The sequence below is a fragment of the Lissotriton helveticus genome, chromosome 2_1 (assembly GCF_964261635.1).
Source record: "Lissotriton helveticus chromosome 2_1, aLisHel1.1, whole genome shotgun sequence".
NCBI lineage: Eukaryota > Metazoa > Chordata > Amphibia > Caudata > Salamandridae > Lissotriton > Lissotriton helveticus.
The window spans coordinates 784,213,669-784,232,356 of NC_136059.1; the positions used below are offsets into that span (position 1 = coordinate 784,213,669).

An 18,688-nucleotide genomic window follows, 5' to 3' on the forward strand; every position below is an offset into this window, starting at 1 on the left:
TGGTCTAAAAGCGGATAAAGGTGTACTGAGAAGTACACAGAGATTTGGAATACATATTCCGATTTATGTTCCTCCTCGGAAACTGGATATTTATACTATTACCTCAGTATAACTTGGATATTGGATATAACGGTGCTATGTGAATTGATGCCTCTCCATTTGTTATCCGCTAAAATAACTACCAAAGATTGTAGAGACATTATCCTGTTATTGGAACTTCTATACACTTACGTGGTCATTCATTATGATCAAGGACACAAAGATTTAATAAGAAAACGTTTCATGTTTTATAAACTGGAATATGTGAGCTATACTTAAATTAAGCTATGACATTAATATGCATATGAATTGTTGGAATTCTGCAAAACTGATAATATGTATGTGTTGGCCACTCCTAACAGGGGGGTCTATAGATCCCAGTGGTTAGGTACTTCCTCTATAATGCTAGGCTTGCAGAATATTAGGTGGGTTGGTAGTCTACATGAGTTAGTTGCATATAAATACTTTCTGGTGGTAAAATTCTTTGTTCTGTTTCTTTTCGCTCCTACATGTGTACAATGTCATACTGGATCCAGGAAAATAGGAGGAGGAGGGCTTGATGAGTTGTAATCATTCCTCCTTGCCTAAACCACGTTCAGTTGGTTTAAATGTATTTATTACAGGTTGCAGTGAATAGAATCATAGTGCAAATGTAAATAGTGATAGAGGTAAAAGAAGATTAAATAGTTTATGTTTTTGCCCCTCCTTCCAGGTCTCCTTCCCCGCTGTTCCCTCGTTACCTCCCCTCACTTGGACACCTCAATCATCCGTGCTATTAAAGCAATTCAGAGTTGAGGGTGTCCAGAGGTAGATACACTCTGAGCAATGATGGAGAAGGATGCACCCCAGGACAAGGAGACGCCCAGGAAGAGAAAGCGAAAGATTTCGGACAAAGAACTTGAACTGCTCATTGAGGGGGTGAGCAGCAAACACGACAGGCTTTTTGGCAAGCTGTCCCTAAAGGTGCCAGAGGCAGAGAAGCGCAAAATGTGGCTGCACATCAAAGAAAGAGTCAAAACTGTAGGAGTCACCCACCACAGCATTGACGATTTGAAGAAGAGGTGGTATGACCTCAGGAAGAGGGCAAAGGAGAGGATAGCAGAAAGGGTGAAGGATGCAGCTGGCACAGGAGGGGGAATATCCAGCGTCACACCAAACACAGCCCTCGAGGATCTTGTTGAGGCTACAATTGAGCCAGAAGCTGTTGTAGGGGTCACCCAATTGGACACTTCCGGCGCTGCAGCAGGAGGAGAAGGTAAGATGCATGCCAGCGCAGATATGCAGCGTGTTGTCCACTCCTGCCCATTCCCCCAGGCCAAACACAGTGCATATGTAACCGTGCCTAATGCATATCACCTCAACAGAGTGTTGCATCATGGGAGTTGTAGTTATATCATGAAAGAATGCATGGCTGACCCCTAATGTAAATGGAATGAAACCAGCAGCACAGGGCCAAATGTCAGTACAAAATGTCCTTTATGTAGATGACAGTTTGCAAAACAGATACATAATGGCAAAATAATAACAATGCACTGTTTCACACACAGATGCATCACCCCTTGAGTCAGATGACAGCGGACGCCTAGTCATCTCTGAAACCCCAGTGGTGACCGATGCTGGGACCCCGCAGGGATGTGAACCGACAACACCACCATCACCACCGCCACAACCATCACCACCAACCCCACCACCACCACCACGGCGGACAACAACACCACCACCAGCACCGCGGACAACCCCACCACCACCACCACGGCAGACAACTACACAAAGCCGAAGAGCAAATGTTCCCTCCCTGCAGGTGATGGAGACAGAGCAGAGGCCAGCAGCCACAAATGTCCCACAACAGACAGTCGTTACTCCGACCGCTCAAGCACCAGCATGTGTCCGAGTCCGAGAGCGGGAAAGGCCCCTGGGTAGAGCTGCAGAGAGATCTGATGATCCAACACACGGATACAGAGTGGTTGAGACACGAATGGTGCGTGTCCAGCGCCTGCAGGGGAGACACATAGGTGCTATTAACATTAACATCACAAAATTGACAAACAAAATTTGCACCATGACTGACGCAATGCGTGAGATGACCACAGCCGTTGCTGAGGGTAACAGAGACATCAAACAGTGCCTGCAGGAACTCACACGTGCTGTAATTGCAGGCCAACAGAGCGAGCACTGGAGGCATCGGCAGAACATGCTCCATTCCAATGCTTCCATTAGGGCCATCACTAAGCTGTGCAACAGCACAGCTGTGCTTTCGCGCAGGTCTGTGTCCCTGCAGGTCGACTTGGGCCGTTATTGCGGAGATGTGGCAAAGTCCTTAGAGAGAGTGACCAATGCAGTGGAACATTTGCAGTCTGGGACTTTCAGTGCCAGCAGTTTGGGAGGGGAGGAGGGGAGTGAGGCTGCTTCAAGCGTGAGCAGCATCTCTGTTCCGGAGGCCAGCGAGAGGAGGCGCAGTGCGCGCAGCACCACAGCGACAGAAACACATCGCAGCGATGTGGATGAGTCACGGGACAGGAGGCTAGGGGTACAGGGCAAGCGCAAATAGCCATGTTCCATTGGCTCCCTGGCCATGGTGACGTAACCATGGGCCAACTATACTGCAACATGATACACCCGTGATGACAACGGCCATGTATCCCATTATTATTTTGATTCTGTGTCATTTTGGCGTATCATTCATATGCACCTGACAGATGCTCATGTGCATTAAAAATGTGCAAACCAGAACATGTTGTGATGGCTCATTCATACCTGTCTCAGAAGTGATTTCTTGTGATGTACATCCGCCTCCTTTGTCCCTCAGCTGTGTTAGGCATGTGTGCCTGTTGGTGTTGGGGGGGTTGCTGTGAACGTAATTCGTCCTCTCCGTCTGCCTCTATTGATATCCCCCTTCTTGTGGCAATGTTGTGCAGCATGGCGAAGACTGCTATTATCCGGCAGCAGGTAACTGGGTTATACTGCAAGGCTCCTCCTGTCTTGTGTAGTATCCGGAAGTGACTCTTGAGGATGCCAAAGGTTCGCTCTACCACATTCCTGGTGCTGATGTGTGCTGTGTTGTTGTGCTGCTCCTGAGGTGTTGCAGGGTTGAGGTAGGGAGTGAGGAGATATTCACGCAAGGCGTAGGCGCTGTCACCTGCAGGGTGGGGAGCAAAGGGTTAGCTGCATGAATACATTTTCATATGTGAGGATGGAGTTAATTTTGAGGCCTTTATATCTACCTAGTAAGTGTCCCTCTCCAAATTCACAGTTGATCAGATGCCTGTGGATGCCACTGTTTCTGAATATGTATGCGTCGTGTGTGCTTCCTGGAAATTGGGCTTCGATGTCCGTTATGATGTGCTTGGCATTGCACAGGACCTGCACGTTGATGGAATGGTATGACTTCCGGTTGCGGAAGATGTATTCGTTAGCTGAGGGGGGACAGATGGGGACATGGGTGCAGTCAATGCATCCTATCACATGTGGAAATTGTGCCACCTGGTAGAACTCCTGTTTGGTGCAGTTCAACTGCTATGGGGCTGTGGGGAAGGTGATGTGGTGATGTATCAATGTCAGCATGGCATCTAGGAATTTGTGGAAGAAGCGTGAAAGTGCGCTTTGTGACACGCCTCCAGCTTCTGCTATGACCCCCTGGAAGCTTCCTGACGCCAGCATGTGCAGGCTGCATAGGACCTGGACATGGGCTGGGATGGCGTTGGTCCTGCGGGTCTGGTGCTGCAGTAGTGGTTCCAGGTCGGCAATGAGGCGCATGATCATAGCCTGGTTCAGCCTGTACTTGTCGTAGATCAGTTCCTCTGTCTGGCCCCACAATGTGATGCGCACCCTGAAGACTCTGTCCTGGATCATCCTCCTGCGCTGTGCAAGGGCGTTGATTCTCCTCCTCCTAACAAGCACGTAGGGGGCAGCCATTTTGGTAGACATACAGGGTCTCCAGAGGCATATTTGAAGGGTTTCTGAATATCTGCACCTGTGCTAAAAACATTTTTTTTCTTCCTTCCAAAAACTTTACCTCCAGTTTGTGTTTCCCCTTATTTTGCTCATGCAAAATAGCGATTTTGGGCATTTTCGTTATTTGCGAGTTTTGATGCATTTCGTAGCGATTCTTTAATAGCGATTCGGTATTTCCGAAGGCTGATTTCTCTCTCGGTATTACCGATTGGCTATTTTTCTAATCGTTAATTTATCGCGGGGGTTATTTAGAGATTCTTTATTTTTAAAGGAATTTGGGTTGATGCATTGCATTTTCAGGTTTTGCGTTCGGTATCGGCCTGTTTTACCGAATCGCAAATTTACCGGGAGGTATTTTGCTTGATGCATCTGCCAGATTGTGTCTTGCACTCTCTTCATTAACTGTTCTTAGATGGTCTTGGTGCATCTTTGTCTTTGTTTTGGTAATATTCCCCAACACTATCCAAGGCACAGGTCTGTCTGTCAGTCATCTGAGGGATTCCTTTGAGAGAGTCTGTAATCTCACACAGCGTAGCCCCATAGCAAAAATATCCTGCTGCACATCATTCTATTGATAAAAACGAATCCTCCCAGTTGTTAGGATTAGCCCATGCAAACCACCCCCTGCATGCCTGTCTGTCTCACATGTCCAGCAGGTTGTCTAGCATGGAGAGGGGTTGCACCTGGAAGATTTTGGTAAGGAGATTCATGAATGAGGGATATCATATCTGCTCCTCACCAGGGGTGTGCTGATTGAGAAAAGACTGAAGATGGACCTTTAAAGGAGGAATGTTTAAGATATTGTACAGAGCGACCTGTGATGTGAGGACCATGTGAAAGTGAGTACTGCGTAAGCTGACATATCTTCCTTGACAGCTTGACTGATGGCTGGGGATGGCAATCCTCAGAAGAGATTTTGGATGAACTCTGCTTCTGCCAGTGAAGTGGCCTTCCTTAAGGTTTTATGTGTGGGTGCAACAATGCTGCTTCTTCCTCCAGGTCCTTCTCTTCCTGGACCATCCCCCGCTCCGCCTCCTCTCCAGGGGTAGGAAGGAAGTATTGTAGGACATGGGTGTAAGCTTTCAACTCAGGTACTATTTAACTTTGTAATTTTACACAATGTCTAGTAAGATATATACTTGGCTATTGAGTAAAGTCAGATAATCCAGTAAAACAATCACATAGATGAGACACAACCTCAAACGGTATTCTAGGGATTAAAAACATAGGGGCGGAATTATCAACACTTTTCATCAGGGCAAAGTCACAAAAAGCTATACAAACCAGCAGAGTGTTGATTTGGGATTTATTCCACTCCCCATAGAGTTTGATGCAAAGGCCTATCTACTAACATTTGAAGACAGGGATTTACTCCAAAAAAATGCACCTCTTTGAGGAAGGTGCAAAGAAGAAAAGTTTTTTACCCTTACTTTACTTTTCTAACGTTGTATCCCTGCTGTACTGGATAGCACACATCAAAGTAGAAAAAGTTTAAAAGTAAGTGTAAGCATAGTTTTTTGTACTGGAAAGGCACCCTTCCACCCGAAGCCTATGCAGGCTCACACACAACTTTGATTCATCATGTAAAGGTGTGTGCATAGTGCTAGCAGAATGAAGTAGCGCTAGCGCTCGGGAAGAGAGAAGCTGTGCGACATCGCAATGGCAATGGCGCTGTCCTGCTTTATTCTCATCCGCAAATGCTTTTGTGGAAAACAGTAAATTTGACCACCAGAGTATTGAGAGGGTTGTCTACTGCAAAAGGATAAGACTGGTAACATTGAATGCAAACAGTGATATCTTCCCAGCTACGTTCTCTGTCCTCAGATAACCCCAAGACCACCATGAGTTGAATCAATTTTACTGCAGTCAATGAATGGCTAAAATATACCTTCAAGACTACCGTCTGGTCTTGGAGTCCCACGAACCAGGTAAGTTGTGGTTTTGTGCAAAACTTTGGTGTCCATACCTAAGAACTCACCTCCAAAACAATTTCATTGAGCACCCAAAACAATTAAAAAACGGTACTAATAGAGGACAAGTAAGAAAGCTGCATTCAGTCATAGTTCGGTGTCTTCCCACATACCTGTGACCCAGTGCTCGGGTGAACAGTGGACTCAGCACCGAACAAAATTCGAGGGACCAGATGAGATGTAAAATAGTCCAAATTAATGTTTTGGGTGCCAAGAGAGTTTCCCACTGTTAGAACTCAAGCATATCTCAACTTTTAGAGGCTTGTATCTCGGCAACAACTGGTCACCATCCTGAACTCCAGTGACAGGAAAACTCATGGGTCAAGGGGGTCCCAGGGGACTGTTGGGACCGATGGGGAACAATGAGGCTCCCTTGCTTAGGATTAGGTGGCACTGGATCTTCAAACCTCAATATCATGAAAACCACACGTTGCAGGATGACGGTGCCAATTGTTTCAAGTTTTAGCCAATGAACATAATGTAGGGGTTAGGGTAAAGGTGGAAACCCAGACGTTCTGCTCAGACGTAGGTATGGGGGACACATGCTTCTACAAAGGAAAGTATTCCTCAGGCCACATTGCCTGGTTATCACGAAGCCATAGGCCCAGGAGCTCACATCTCGGCTGCCAAATGGGTGTATAGGGGGTAAATCAAAATACATCAAAGATTTTTATATGGTGAATAATAAAAAGTGAAAAATCAGCATGCTATCACTAAAGTACAGCCACATATAATTGAAGGCTAACGCAAGACCTGTTTTAAACATTCCTCTGATATGGGTTTCTCCCATAAACTAGCTTTTAACTTCATAACATTTCAGACTGTCTTTGAGTTATCATGGTACTGTATATGTGCAAGTATGTATGGCTGTTTATCCTACAATTGTCAGTGCGCTGGCAACAATAATGTATTTTTCTTCAGTCAGTAATTGTTCACTCCTTTTGTGCATACCTTTAAAGCACCATGTGCCAATCTTAATATTGAATTGCTCTTGATGTAACAAATTTCACTCAGTCTACCATGATTTTTTCCATTTAAGTTCTATTCTTTCAGCAAAAAAAAATCTCTGGTTTATTTATGCATACTTGTCATGGAAAATATGATGTCGCAGCGAAATGGCATGAGTGCACAAGCAGTGATTTGCTCCTCCTTGTTCAGCGTGCAGATCAAAAATCACATGGCACCTAGTGCACGTGTCCCTGTGTAAGCTCCTCTAACCAGAGTATCTTCAAAGCTCTATGCATCTTGCGAAGAGCATCCTAATTTTTAGGTCGAGCATTCAAGACCTCTTGTATATACTTTAGTATATATACTTTAATATATACTTTAGTATATACTTAGATGTGTATGTACTTTGTGGGCTCTGGAGATCAGCTCTAGGACTTGTCTGCTTCCGCTTAGGGACTTTTTTTCTGTTCAACTGCCTCTATTTAACTGTCTTGATAGAAAACAACCAGCAGTGGTCAGTAAAATACCAGAATCACTTTAGCATTCTCTAGATTCCAGTCCATAGAAATTGTCTTCCAAGAGCACCGTAGACCATATTTTTTTCAAATCTTGTATTTTCAGTGATATGACCACCGAAGGCCCTGCTTTTATATTAAAAACAGAGCTGTGAACTATACCATTTCCAGCTGAAAGGCAATATTTACCTTGCATGTCACGCAGTTTGGTGCTTACTTTCCTTCCATGTTAAAGAACAATAGATGTTTCAGCACCAAGGTAAATATACAGCAAAGCTATATACATATAAGGTCCCAAAGGCGAGACCGATTGCATTGCAAATGCTTGTTGAGGCCTGGAAGCCAGCATCATGTTGGAAAGACATAATTTCTTTAAAAGGAAACAACATTCTGAGTAGAGTGCAGAAGGATACATAGTGGCTTTAAACATCCCAGCAGCAACATGTGAATTTGAGAACTTTGATGAAGTGTACATCAGGGTTCAATTTGTTTTCAGTTGTATCTCTAAGATATGAGTGTGTCTTCTTAGTTACAGGAACCCATCCATCACTGAGGTTATCAACTTAGTTAAGAGTACGAAACGCTGTATGGCCTCTAGTAAACTAATGGCCAGTGATCTGTGCACATCTCCAATTACTAATATAAGTAATCATGATTCAGTTTGTTTGTCTTACAAAGATAAGTCATTTAAGGGAACTATCAAGACAATTCTAAGTAATTGTCATAGATGTGGCATTAAAACCCATTTGGGTAATTATGTAAATTATTCTGCCCAAGGGAAGAGATGCAATTTCAGCAAAAGAGATGGGCAATCCACTCACCATGTAAAAGCAGTAAAGTTCCAGTTTAAATTAACGCTGTTGATATTACACCTAATCAATGCAGTATGAATTTGTCTAAGGTTGTGCTGACTGTAGAAACTGAAACAGACACTAGGATCTATATCTAGCAAGATTATGTATTGGATTTGCTTTACTTTTTTAACTGAGACCAGATGAAAAATTCAGGTTGGTATTGACAAATGGCATTTTGCATTGGTATACAACCACAACTAGAGCACAGCAGCACAATGCACTGCCTTGTGTTACTTTGCATGGAGAGGGCATTTCATGAGTGGAGCAAGGGAAGCCACCAATACATTTTGTTGCAAATCCATATCTACAAATAATTGAACACATAGATTGTGCCAAAATCATGCGCCTCTCTGAGGCTGGCGTAACGAGGAGAAACATTTTTATTTCTCCTCGTTTCTTCCTCTTTGCATGTATACTGCATTCTACAGCACACATACAAAGAGGAATTTCCCTTAAATTATTGTTTTGCGCAGGAAGAGAGGTCTTCCCTGTCTTCTAAGAAAAGATGTGTTAATTAGTGATTTTGATTAGGTCTCATTTGCGCAGCTGTCCTACAAAATGTCAACACATTATTACCTTTTTTACTCACATTTAATCAACTATCACAGAGAGTGTCTGCTTGAAGAATATCAGATCATTCTTAGTGTGCACTAGAAGACGGCCTATCCCACAAAGCATTGTAAATCGCCAAAATATCTAAAGATTCCTGCATCTTCATCTGTACAGAATAGTGCTTTGCTATGGACACTATGGAGAAAATGTAGGGCATCAGAAGGTGCAACAGTCATTTCTGTTCTTGGTTTTTTTTGTTTTTTTTATTTAAGTAGCACTTAAATAAACATTAAATAGAAAAATGAAGTCATGCTAACTGACTTGCTCACCTCTCAATCAGCCTCACTGCCCAACAGCGTGCATAGTCACTGAGAGATGCAGCCAGGCTTTATGCTACTAGTTGTTGGAGGCATTTCTGACCCGTGACCTGCCACATCCACCTCCTTCACCCTCTCATACAACATAAAACAAAAGGTTGCTGGAGTGCATCCGATGTCCAGGGATGTTTTCACACCTCTTAACGGACATCGGCTGCTTGCACTGCTCCAACAATTAGATTGCGTGAACTACAGCTAAGAGGGGTGCTGGAGTGTCTCTGCAGACACAGCGCTGCCAGTTCCCCCATCTCTGGAGCAGTTTCCGGGCAGCAGTTTCCCGTTTCTTTTGGCCGCCCCTGTGCATCTCCGACTCTGATTTGACAGAAGAGCACAGAGGCAGGAGGAGCATTTGTTTTGTAAGTATTTTCATATATAAATACAGACAAAAACCAAAACGTTTTCCATCTGTATTTATATGTAAAGATCCCTTTAAACGGAAAAACCGGGAGCCTTAATTATAATATGAAAAGATATAGCAACGGTAGGTCTGCTAATAAAGCCTGGAGCAGACCATCAAGTCATTTTGTCTCATATTATGGTTTCTACAGCTGATGATGTAGATGCATGCATGAATTAGATCAGGGACAACATTGTAAGTAAACTTTCTGAAGTTTTTACAAGAATGAGTTGGAATTTTAGGAAGATTTATCATATCATATCATAAAACTCAAACCTCAATCAATGCTTGTTGTCCATAAGGTACAAACAGTTCCTCTAAGGGTCAAGTCAGAATGTGATCTGAAGATATCATTCAGGCAACTGATTCAATTGAGTGGGTTAGTCTTGTGTTGATAGCTTGAATTAAATTCAGGCGAGGTTCGCTTGTGTGCAGGTTTGCGTAAGTTAAATATCTTGGTTCGTCCCATTGCTCCCAAAACTACATGACCAGGGCCAAATGTATCAAAAATCCATTTTGCATTCCTTAAATAGCGAATTTTACTTAATGGCTATTTAAGGAATGCAAAATGGTACGTAAGAAAATAGCAATGACCTAATAGAGATTCCTAAAGATTCAGAATCGCAATTAGGTTATACTACTCCATTTGTTCCTACGGGCCTAAAGGGCCAAAGGTGCGAATGGTTTTGCATTCGTCAATTTGCGATTACCTAATTGGTAATCGCAAATTATGTAATGCAAAACCAAGGGTGCCTGGGGGCCTGATGCCCCCCTAAAGAACCCCAAAAAGAAATGTGCAAATGTAAAGCGCACACATGTGTAGGGACATGTGTGCGCCACAGGCACTTTGAAAAATCCACTTTTGTGCATTTTTAAAAGCTTGCACATGGTTACTATCGACTTGGAGTCGATGGTAATAGCATTTCCTAAATGCACAGTTTGTATTTAAAAAATGTTTGGTACATGTGCTTACAGAATTGCAAATTGCGATTCCCAATTTGCATTCCCAATTTTAGATAATTGTAAACGACTATTTTGCATTCATAAATGTCCAAAATTACCAATTCGTACCGTTTGTGAATGCAAAATTGTCTGACACATGTGGCCCCTAGTCGCTAATTTGGGACAGGCCAAGTATTTTTCCAATTTGGACTTCTCATCTGATTCTCATCAGATTCTATCTACTTGCCCCCAAGACAGAAGTGTTGACTACATTTGTTTCTTCATATTGGGTATATACATTTTCACATTTACCTTTCAGCATTACCTCAATTGCAATTGTGTTTCAAAAGTTAATGGATGCGTTATTAAACGGTACCCTGGATGAACAAGCATTCCAAGATGTTGTTTTAATTGATGTACACTCTCCTGCTAGGTACAACATTATTTTATAAAAGGTATTGTAGGAAATTGGCTTACTGGATGAGGGGGTGAACCCCTACTCAAGCAGCAGCCACGAAGTCTGTCAGGGTGAGACACAAGCAAACCCCAAATGAATCTGTGCTCAACCCTCTGGTAGCTTGGCCCAAAACCAGTGAGGCTTAACTAATAGGGTGTATGCAGCACTTTTTTTTAGCCAATAAAGTAATAACACAACTAAAAAAAATCCAACAATTTAATAAATTATTTGAAATCAAAGTGACTAAATCCAATCAGTAGCACCAGAGATCTGCAATTTCAAAGTATTAAGTAGCAACCTCACCACTGTTTTATGCAAACCCTCTATCCCCATTCTCTGGTGCGATCATTTCTTGGTCGAATTCCAAATTAAATGTGAGCAACCTCTGAAAAATCCTTTATTTTCACCGGGGTCTAGAAATGGCAAAAATTGGAACAATGGATGTAAACAAATTTAACCTCTGCCTCGAAAACACCAGACCGGTAGCCTCCATTACTACTGTGGATGAAGAAGCGGTAACATAACAACAATGGGAGAGGTAGGGAAATTCAAGGACACTCTCTCAGTCCCCGGTTAGATACAAATAAACAAAAACAGAGAGGTCAGATCAATCTAAAAAAAAAAAACACAGAGACGGAGTCAGATAAGAATCACACACCCACTTTGGGTGGGAAGGAAAGCCCTCACACACCGACCTAGTCAGTGTCATGCTTCATCATCGGGCCCCACCAAAGAGGCCGAGTGCCTCTTCGGTGTGCTGCGACGCCAGAAAGACTGCGGAGCTGGTTGTGTGAGAAGGGCGTGCTGTGAGGTAAAATTAAAAGTGCCTAAAAAGGGTATCAATAACAAATTTTAATGAGTGATCCCTAAGGCACATATAAAGAGTATTATGTGTCTGAATTTAGCTGCCAAGGTTTTAGGATTGGTTAAATTCAGAAATACTTAAATCAGTCAACATGTTTCTGTCATATGGGTGGTTTCAATTTACCAAGGCATTCATCAGGACTAAACCCCGGCGGTATGGACTCTCTAATCATCCACCCTGACCTGGGGACGTGAAAGTGAAAATATAAAAAAAGTGAAAAAGTGCTAAAAATAGAAGAGCGGATCGCTCATTCCAAAAAATGCTCCAAATTGTGGAGTATCTCAGCACCTGTAAAGTGAAATACACAGACAAACACAAACAGACATACACATAATTAATATAAGTCATTGTGTTTGATCATGGTGCTCCATAGTATGTGGCATACGTAGTGTTCCCAAAGTAGACACTAATTTTAACACCATCCAAGTAGCCCTGTGGGGATGATATTGTTAACTCTGGGAGGTGAAGTGTTAAGGGTGTCTTTAAAAACTTAAGCAAGTTGATAGAGGGGTTAAAAAACACGATATGTGTACTCCTTATGAAGGGATCAATGGACCAAAGGTCTGTGACCCCTTAAGATGGTAACTTAGACTTATATCTCACTTTAAAACAGGGCGCTACTTGCACCATGGGTCTCAGGAGGGGGGTTGGAGCGTGCCTGGCACATCCTGTAAAATACAGGATGATCCCTTCATAAGGAGTACACATATCGTGTTTTTTAACCCCTCTATCAACTTGCTTACGTTTTTAAAGACACCCTTAACACTTCACCTCCCAGAGTTAACGATATCATCCCCACAGGGCTACTTGGATGGTGTTAAAATTAGTGTCTACTTTGGGAACACTACGTATGCCACATACTATGGAGCACCATGATCAAACACAATGACTTATATTAATTATGTGTATGTCTGTTTGTGTTTGTCTGTGTATTTTACTTTACAGGTGCTGAGATACTCCACAATTTGGAGCATTTTTTGGAATGAGCGATCGGCTCTTCTATTTTTAGCACTTTTTCACCTTTTTTATATTTTCACTTTCACGTCCCCAGGTCAGGGTGGACGATTAGAGAGTCCATACCGCCGGGGTTTAGTCCTGATGAATGCCTTGGTAAATTGAAACCACCCATATGGCAGAAACATGTTGACTGATTTAAGTATTTCTGAATTTAACCAATCCTAAAACCTTGGCAGCTAAATTCAGACACATAATACTCTTTATATGTGCCTTAGGGATCACTCATTAAAATTTGTTATTGATACCCTTTTTAGGCACTTTTAATTTTACCTCACAGCACGCCCTTCTCACACAACCAGCTCCGCAGTCTTTCTGGCGTCGCAGCACACCAAAGAGGCACTCTGCCTCTTTGGTGGAGCCCGATGATGAAGCATGACACTGACTAGGTCGGTGTGTGAGGGCTTTCCTTCCCACCCAAAGTGGGTGTGTGATTCTTATCTGACTCCGTCTCTGTGTTTTTTTTTTAGATTGATCTGACCTCTCTGTTTTTGTTTATTTGAAGAAGCGGTAATCCATCACTGGCTTAGCTCATCTATTGACTCATGCCTACCTTCGTCTAAAAAGAAATACAATAACCACTACCCTCCCGCTCTGTGGTTCTCTGAAGCACTCAAACAAGAAAAAAACAAATGTAAAAACCTAGAGAGCCATTGGCGCAAATATTATGATCCTAAAATTAAATCATTGTACAAATCAGCCCATAGCAATTGCCACCTACGCTGTAACAACGCTCGGGCAGAGCACGCTAATGTAACTATCCAAGAAGCACAAAACTGCCCTAGAGTACTTTTTAAAGTTGTCAAAGAACTCTCAGGTGCCGCCTGTCAGCCTAAACCCCCCTGCTTCGACTCTAAACAATGTGATGATCTAGCGGATTTCTTCGTCAACAAAATTGCTACTATCTATGCTGATTTTAGTAAACAGGCACCTACCTCAATAATTCCTCCAGCCGATGGTCTCCCAAATAAACATCCCCCTCAGGAAACCACTGTAACCAGTAATGGCCCGGCCTAAATAAATGGACTCTACTTGATACCACTACATTTTGTAACATCCTGAGTAGCATCAAATCAGGGTCCCCTAATGATCCATTCCCCCTTCAGTTCTTCAAACCTTGAACCATCCCACACTTAATTTAATTATGGAATTAATGAATACTTGTTTACTTGAAGCCAAAGTCCCTGCAGCCTGGAAACATGCTATGATTGTGCCCCTGTTGAAAAAAGCAAATTCGGATCCAGAGGTACCATCTAACTTCCGCCCTAGCTCCCTTCTCCCTGTCTTCTCGAAAATCCTGGAGAAGCATATTAACGTCCAGCTTACCAACTTTGCAGAGACGCATAACGTCCTTTACACCTCCCAGTCCGGTTTCAGGGCAGGCTTCTCCACGGAATCAACATTGCTGGGTGTCACTGAAAACATCCGCCTACAGGTCGATAAAGGAGAAACCGTGGCACTTATTCTTCTTGATTTAAGTGCCGCGTTCAACACTGTCTCCCATACCATCCTCCTAAATACCCTTCAATCTTGTGGTATCACTGGCCTTGCACTCAAGTGGCTATCCAGCTTCCTATTGCATAGGACCTTCCAAGTTTTTTCCCCTACTTCTAGCTCTAAAGTCCATGTTTCTCAGTATGGAGTCCCTCAAGGCTCCATACTGAGCCCCTTGCTCTTCAACATATATGTCAGCCCTTTGGCTAGAATAGCTGAGCAAGCTGGCCTCACGGTATATTCCTATGCCGACGACACCCAGATCATTTTCTCACTTTCGGCCAAAACTAATTACAACACCTCTATGCTCCGATCTGGGTTAACAAACATTGTCGACTGGATGCACAAAACTTAACGGTGGGAAAACCGAACTCCTCTTTTTCGGTAACAACAAAACCCTTTGGGCCCCTCAACATTGGCCGTCCCAGATGGGATTTCCCCCGCTTCCTGTGCAATCCGCTTGAAACCTTGGCATCATTGTCGATGACCAACTGACAATGAGGCAACAAGCAGTCAAGGTAGCCTCCACCTGCTTTGTCATCTTAAAATGGCTGAAAAAAATCCTGTGGATGCTTCCGCTGCACACCCAAAAAACTGTAATCCATGCCCTTATAACATCACGACTAGATTATGGAAATGTTTTATATCTGGGCACAAGTAAGGAAGTGCTACACAGGCTACAGGTTATACAGAACTCCGCTGCTCGATTGCTCTGAAAACTCCCCAATAGAACTGCCACCTCAGCCTCATTACGTGACCTCCACTGGCTTCGGATTGACAATTGTGCCAAATTCAAAGCATTGTGTTACATGCATAAGATTAACTCTGGTGAAGCACCTCAGTACTTAAAGGCCTTGGTACACCAATATTGTCCCCCCGCCTGCTTCGATCCTCTAACCAGCACAAGTTCCAAACCCCTAGGATCAGACGAGTCAGAATGGGCGGAAGCTCCTTATCCTATCTGGCCCCCTCACTCTGGAACTCTCTTCCCTATCATCTATGCAGTGAACAACATTATCCTAAATTTCGTAAAGACGTAAAAATGTGTCTTTTTAGTCAATAGCTCCCTTTCTTCTATTGTCTTGATTCTCCTTCTCATCTTTCTGCATTTGCTAGCGCCGGGAAACCTTCGGGTAGCTGTTGCGCTGTATAAATGCAATAAATAAAAAATAGCTCACCAAGCGCCAACTGTGGTTATCTTGTCACACCAGAGCACAGGCTAGCTACAGGGACACAGTTAGGCCCTCTGGACAAAAGTACCCTAAATCCTAGTTTGCGTTATAAGCTTGTGTGTTGAGGATGCATTACGCAGTGAAAGTTCAAAGACGCTGCAGAGCTCAAATGCGTAGTCCTGCATCGTCAGTGAGGATGCTGTTAATGAGGAACTTGTGATGCAAAGGCCTGCATCGAGGATGTGGAGCGCATCAGCAGTTCCAAGGTGACTTGGGAGCTATGATGGGAAGTCCGGCACTGGGGAAGCGTCGCTCTGCTACGGGTCCGATACGGCTGCAAGGTGATGCATCGATTCTGTTCCACAAAATCACAGCAGGGTTGGCAGAGCACCTTCAGGCCCACTTCCAAGGATCCAGGAATGGGGTGGCACCACTTGGGGGGGTAGGACTTACAGCAGAGAGAGTACAGGTGCTAGGTTCAAGGTGGTTGGCTTGGCAGTTCAGGCTGGACTGTTCCCATGAGGCACAGGGTCAAGACTGATTTGCATATACCTTGGTCTGAACTGGGGTGGCGAAGTGGGCTAAAGGACGATGATTTATTTAACCCAGATCTGTGACTGAGGATGAGAGTCTGAAAAGTTTCAGCACTCCGTCCATCATCTCCGTGTATTTGCTTTGTTCACCCTAAGTTGGCAGGGTATGCCTAGACGTGAGTCCCTTGCTCTCTTTGCCACTGGATTCAAGACAGCCTGGCTGATGAGGGGTATTACCCCAAACCAGTCCCAGGGTGTTTGTTTCCGGTCCAGGGAAGACCAGGCTTGGCAGTTCGGGCTGGACTGTTCCCGTGAGGCACAGGGACAAGATTGATTTGCATATAGCTTGGTCTATTCTGTGACTGGGGGGGAGTGTCTGAAAAGTTTCAGCACTGCGTCCATCATCTCCGTGTGTTTGCTTAGTTCGCCCACTAGTAGCATTTAATTTACAAACTCTGGGTACATGTAGTTCCACATTAAGAGGAACTTACAAGTGAGTTAAATGTGCCAATTGGGTGGAAGGCAATTTCCTCATGTTAAAAGGAGAGAGGACAAACACTTTAGCATGGGTTAGCATTCACAAAATGCGCAGAGTCGAAAAAGCCTATTTTATTAAGGCTGAAAACAAAAGGGTATGTGGAGGGTCAAGGGGAATGTTTAGTGACCAGTCTGCTCGTTCCCCTACATTGAAATACATAACACACAAGAGAGCAGATCAGGTCAAAAAGAGGTGTATGCCTACAACAGTAGCCGTGTGGTACTGGTGGTGGATGCATGAAACAAGGGCTGCCAGAGATACAGGCTATTGGTGACGGGAGGCTGAAGCAATTCCCATCAGACCACCCATGTGGTGGAGTTTACGTCACGTGGGAATTGCTGGTCATGCCTTCCCAAGTCCGACCAAATAATGCCGGTGCGGGAATGGATGTCAAAAGTAATGATCACAATCTACATCCTCAGGTGATGTGAATGAATAAGTGCAGTGCTCAAATAATAATGGTAAAATTGGCTACCCGAACTTCAGAGGGCGTTTAAACAGAAGTCTGGGTGTCAAAGATTAAAAACACGCTGGGTAGTAAGACTACCCTTTAGCGCTGTGCAGTATGGTCGACATGTTTCAGCCATAGGGGCTTCTAACCCGGCTTTCTTCAGGACCGATTGACCAAAAGTAGCTACTGCAATTCCATACAAAGTGTATTGGTGAAAAATGAACAGGCATGTACTAAAAAAGTTACATAAATGCCAGGAATTTCAATACTTAAATGTCCACTGGAGAGAGAGGAGTGATTCTTCTTCCCAGCGTTATGTGGGTGAAGGCCTCCACTTCCGCTCGTTTTCAGAGCCGAGGTACCGACGGAGAGAGCGGGGCCTCATTCTCCCGAGCGGTTGCCGGGTGAGGTGAGGTCATCACCCACATACCGCTGGGAAGAAGAATCACTCCTCTCTCTCCAGTGGACATTTAAGTATTGAAATTCCTGGTATTTATGTAACTTTTTTAGTACATGCCTGTTCATTTTTCACCAATACACTTTGTATGGAATTGCAGTAGCTACTTTTGGTCAATCGGTCCTGAAGAAAGCCGGGTTAGATGCCCCTATGGCTGAAACATGTCGACCATACTGCACAGCACTAAAGGGTAGTCTTACTACCCAGCGTGTTTTTAATCTTTGACACCCAGACTTCTGTTTAAACGCCCTCTGAAGTTCGGGTAGCCAATTTTACCATTATTATTTGAGCACTGCACTTATTCATTCACATCACCTGAGGATGTAGATTGTGATCATTACTTTTGACATCCATTCCCACACCGGCATTATTTGGTCGGACTTGGGAAGGCATGACCAGCAATTCCCACGTGACATAAACTCCACCACATGGGTGGTCTGATGGGAATTGCTTCAGCCTCCCGTCACCAATAGCCTGTATCTCTGGCAGCCCTTGTTTCATGCATCCACCACCAGTACCACACGGCTACTGTTGTAGGCATACACCTCTTTTTGACCTGATCTGCTCTCTTGTGTGTTATGTATTTTATTAAGGCAACAGTGGTCCCTTACAAATAATAATGCTTAATAAATAAATATAGACGAAGTTGTTGCTATATTTGAAAGCGACATGCCCAGCCAGGCAGAGGTGTTGATATTTACTTTTCAGTCAATGTAAAACATGAATAACACACAAAATACAAGACGGGGCACAAGCCTGTACCCTGTCAACCACACAAGAAATATCAGGACAGGGAACAATTAAATGGAACAAACAAAGGGGCTTAGGCAAGAGCTTAACGTTCTATAAACTTGTTAATCGTACAGTTTTGATTATAAAACAGAACAATATTGACACCTTCACACTTTTAAAGGCCAAATAAATCATTCCATGTGTGTAAGGTGCTCATAGTTGTCGACGGCATTTCGATCCGTTTAACACATTCTACGGATCTCATCAGGACATTTAATGTATGCCTAATAGTAAAGCAGCCTCATTTGCCTAAAGGGAGGAAGGGAAGGAAAATACCAAAAGACATCCCTAAGGACAATTCTGAAAGGACGCATGTATACATAGCGTGAATTTTGTGGGCATGCACTCTGTGGGAGGAAGGTTCGAGTGC

General features: G+C 43.7%; 1 protein-coding gene across 1 annotated transcript in view; it reads left to right on the plus strand.

Moving 5' to 3' along the window:
- The first annotated feature begins 867 nt into the window (after positions 1 to 867).
- LOC144820164 (myb-related transcription factor, partner of profilin-like) overlaps positions 868 to 18,688 on the plus strand; it is a 29,111-nt gene continuing 11,290 nt past the window's right edge. Inside the window, exons 1-2 of the mRNA XM_078677787.1 lie at positions 868 to 1,294; positions 1,587 to 1,762. Coding sequence (XP_078533913.1) covers positions 868 to 1,294; positions 1,587 to 1,762 — 603 coding nt within the window. The remainder of the gene's footprint in view (positions 1,295 to 1,586; positions 1,763 to 18,688) is intronic.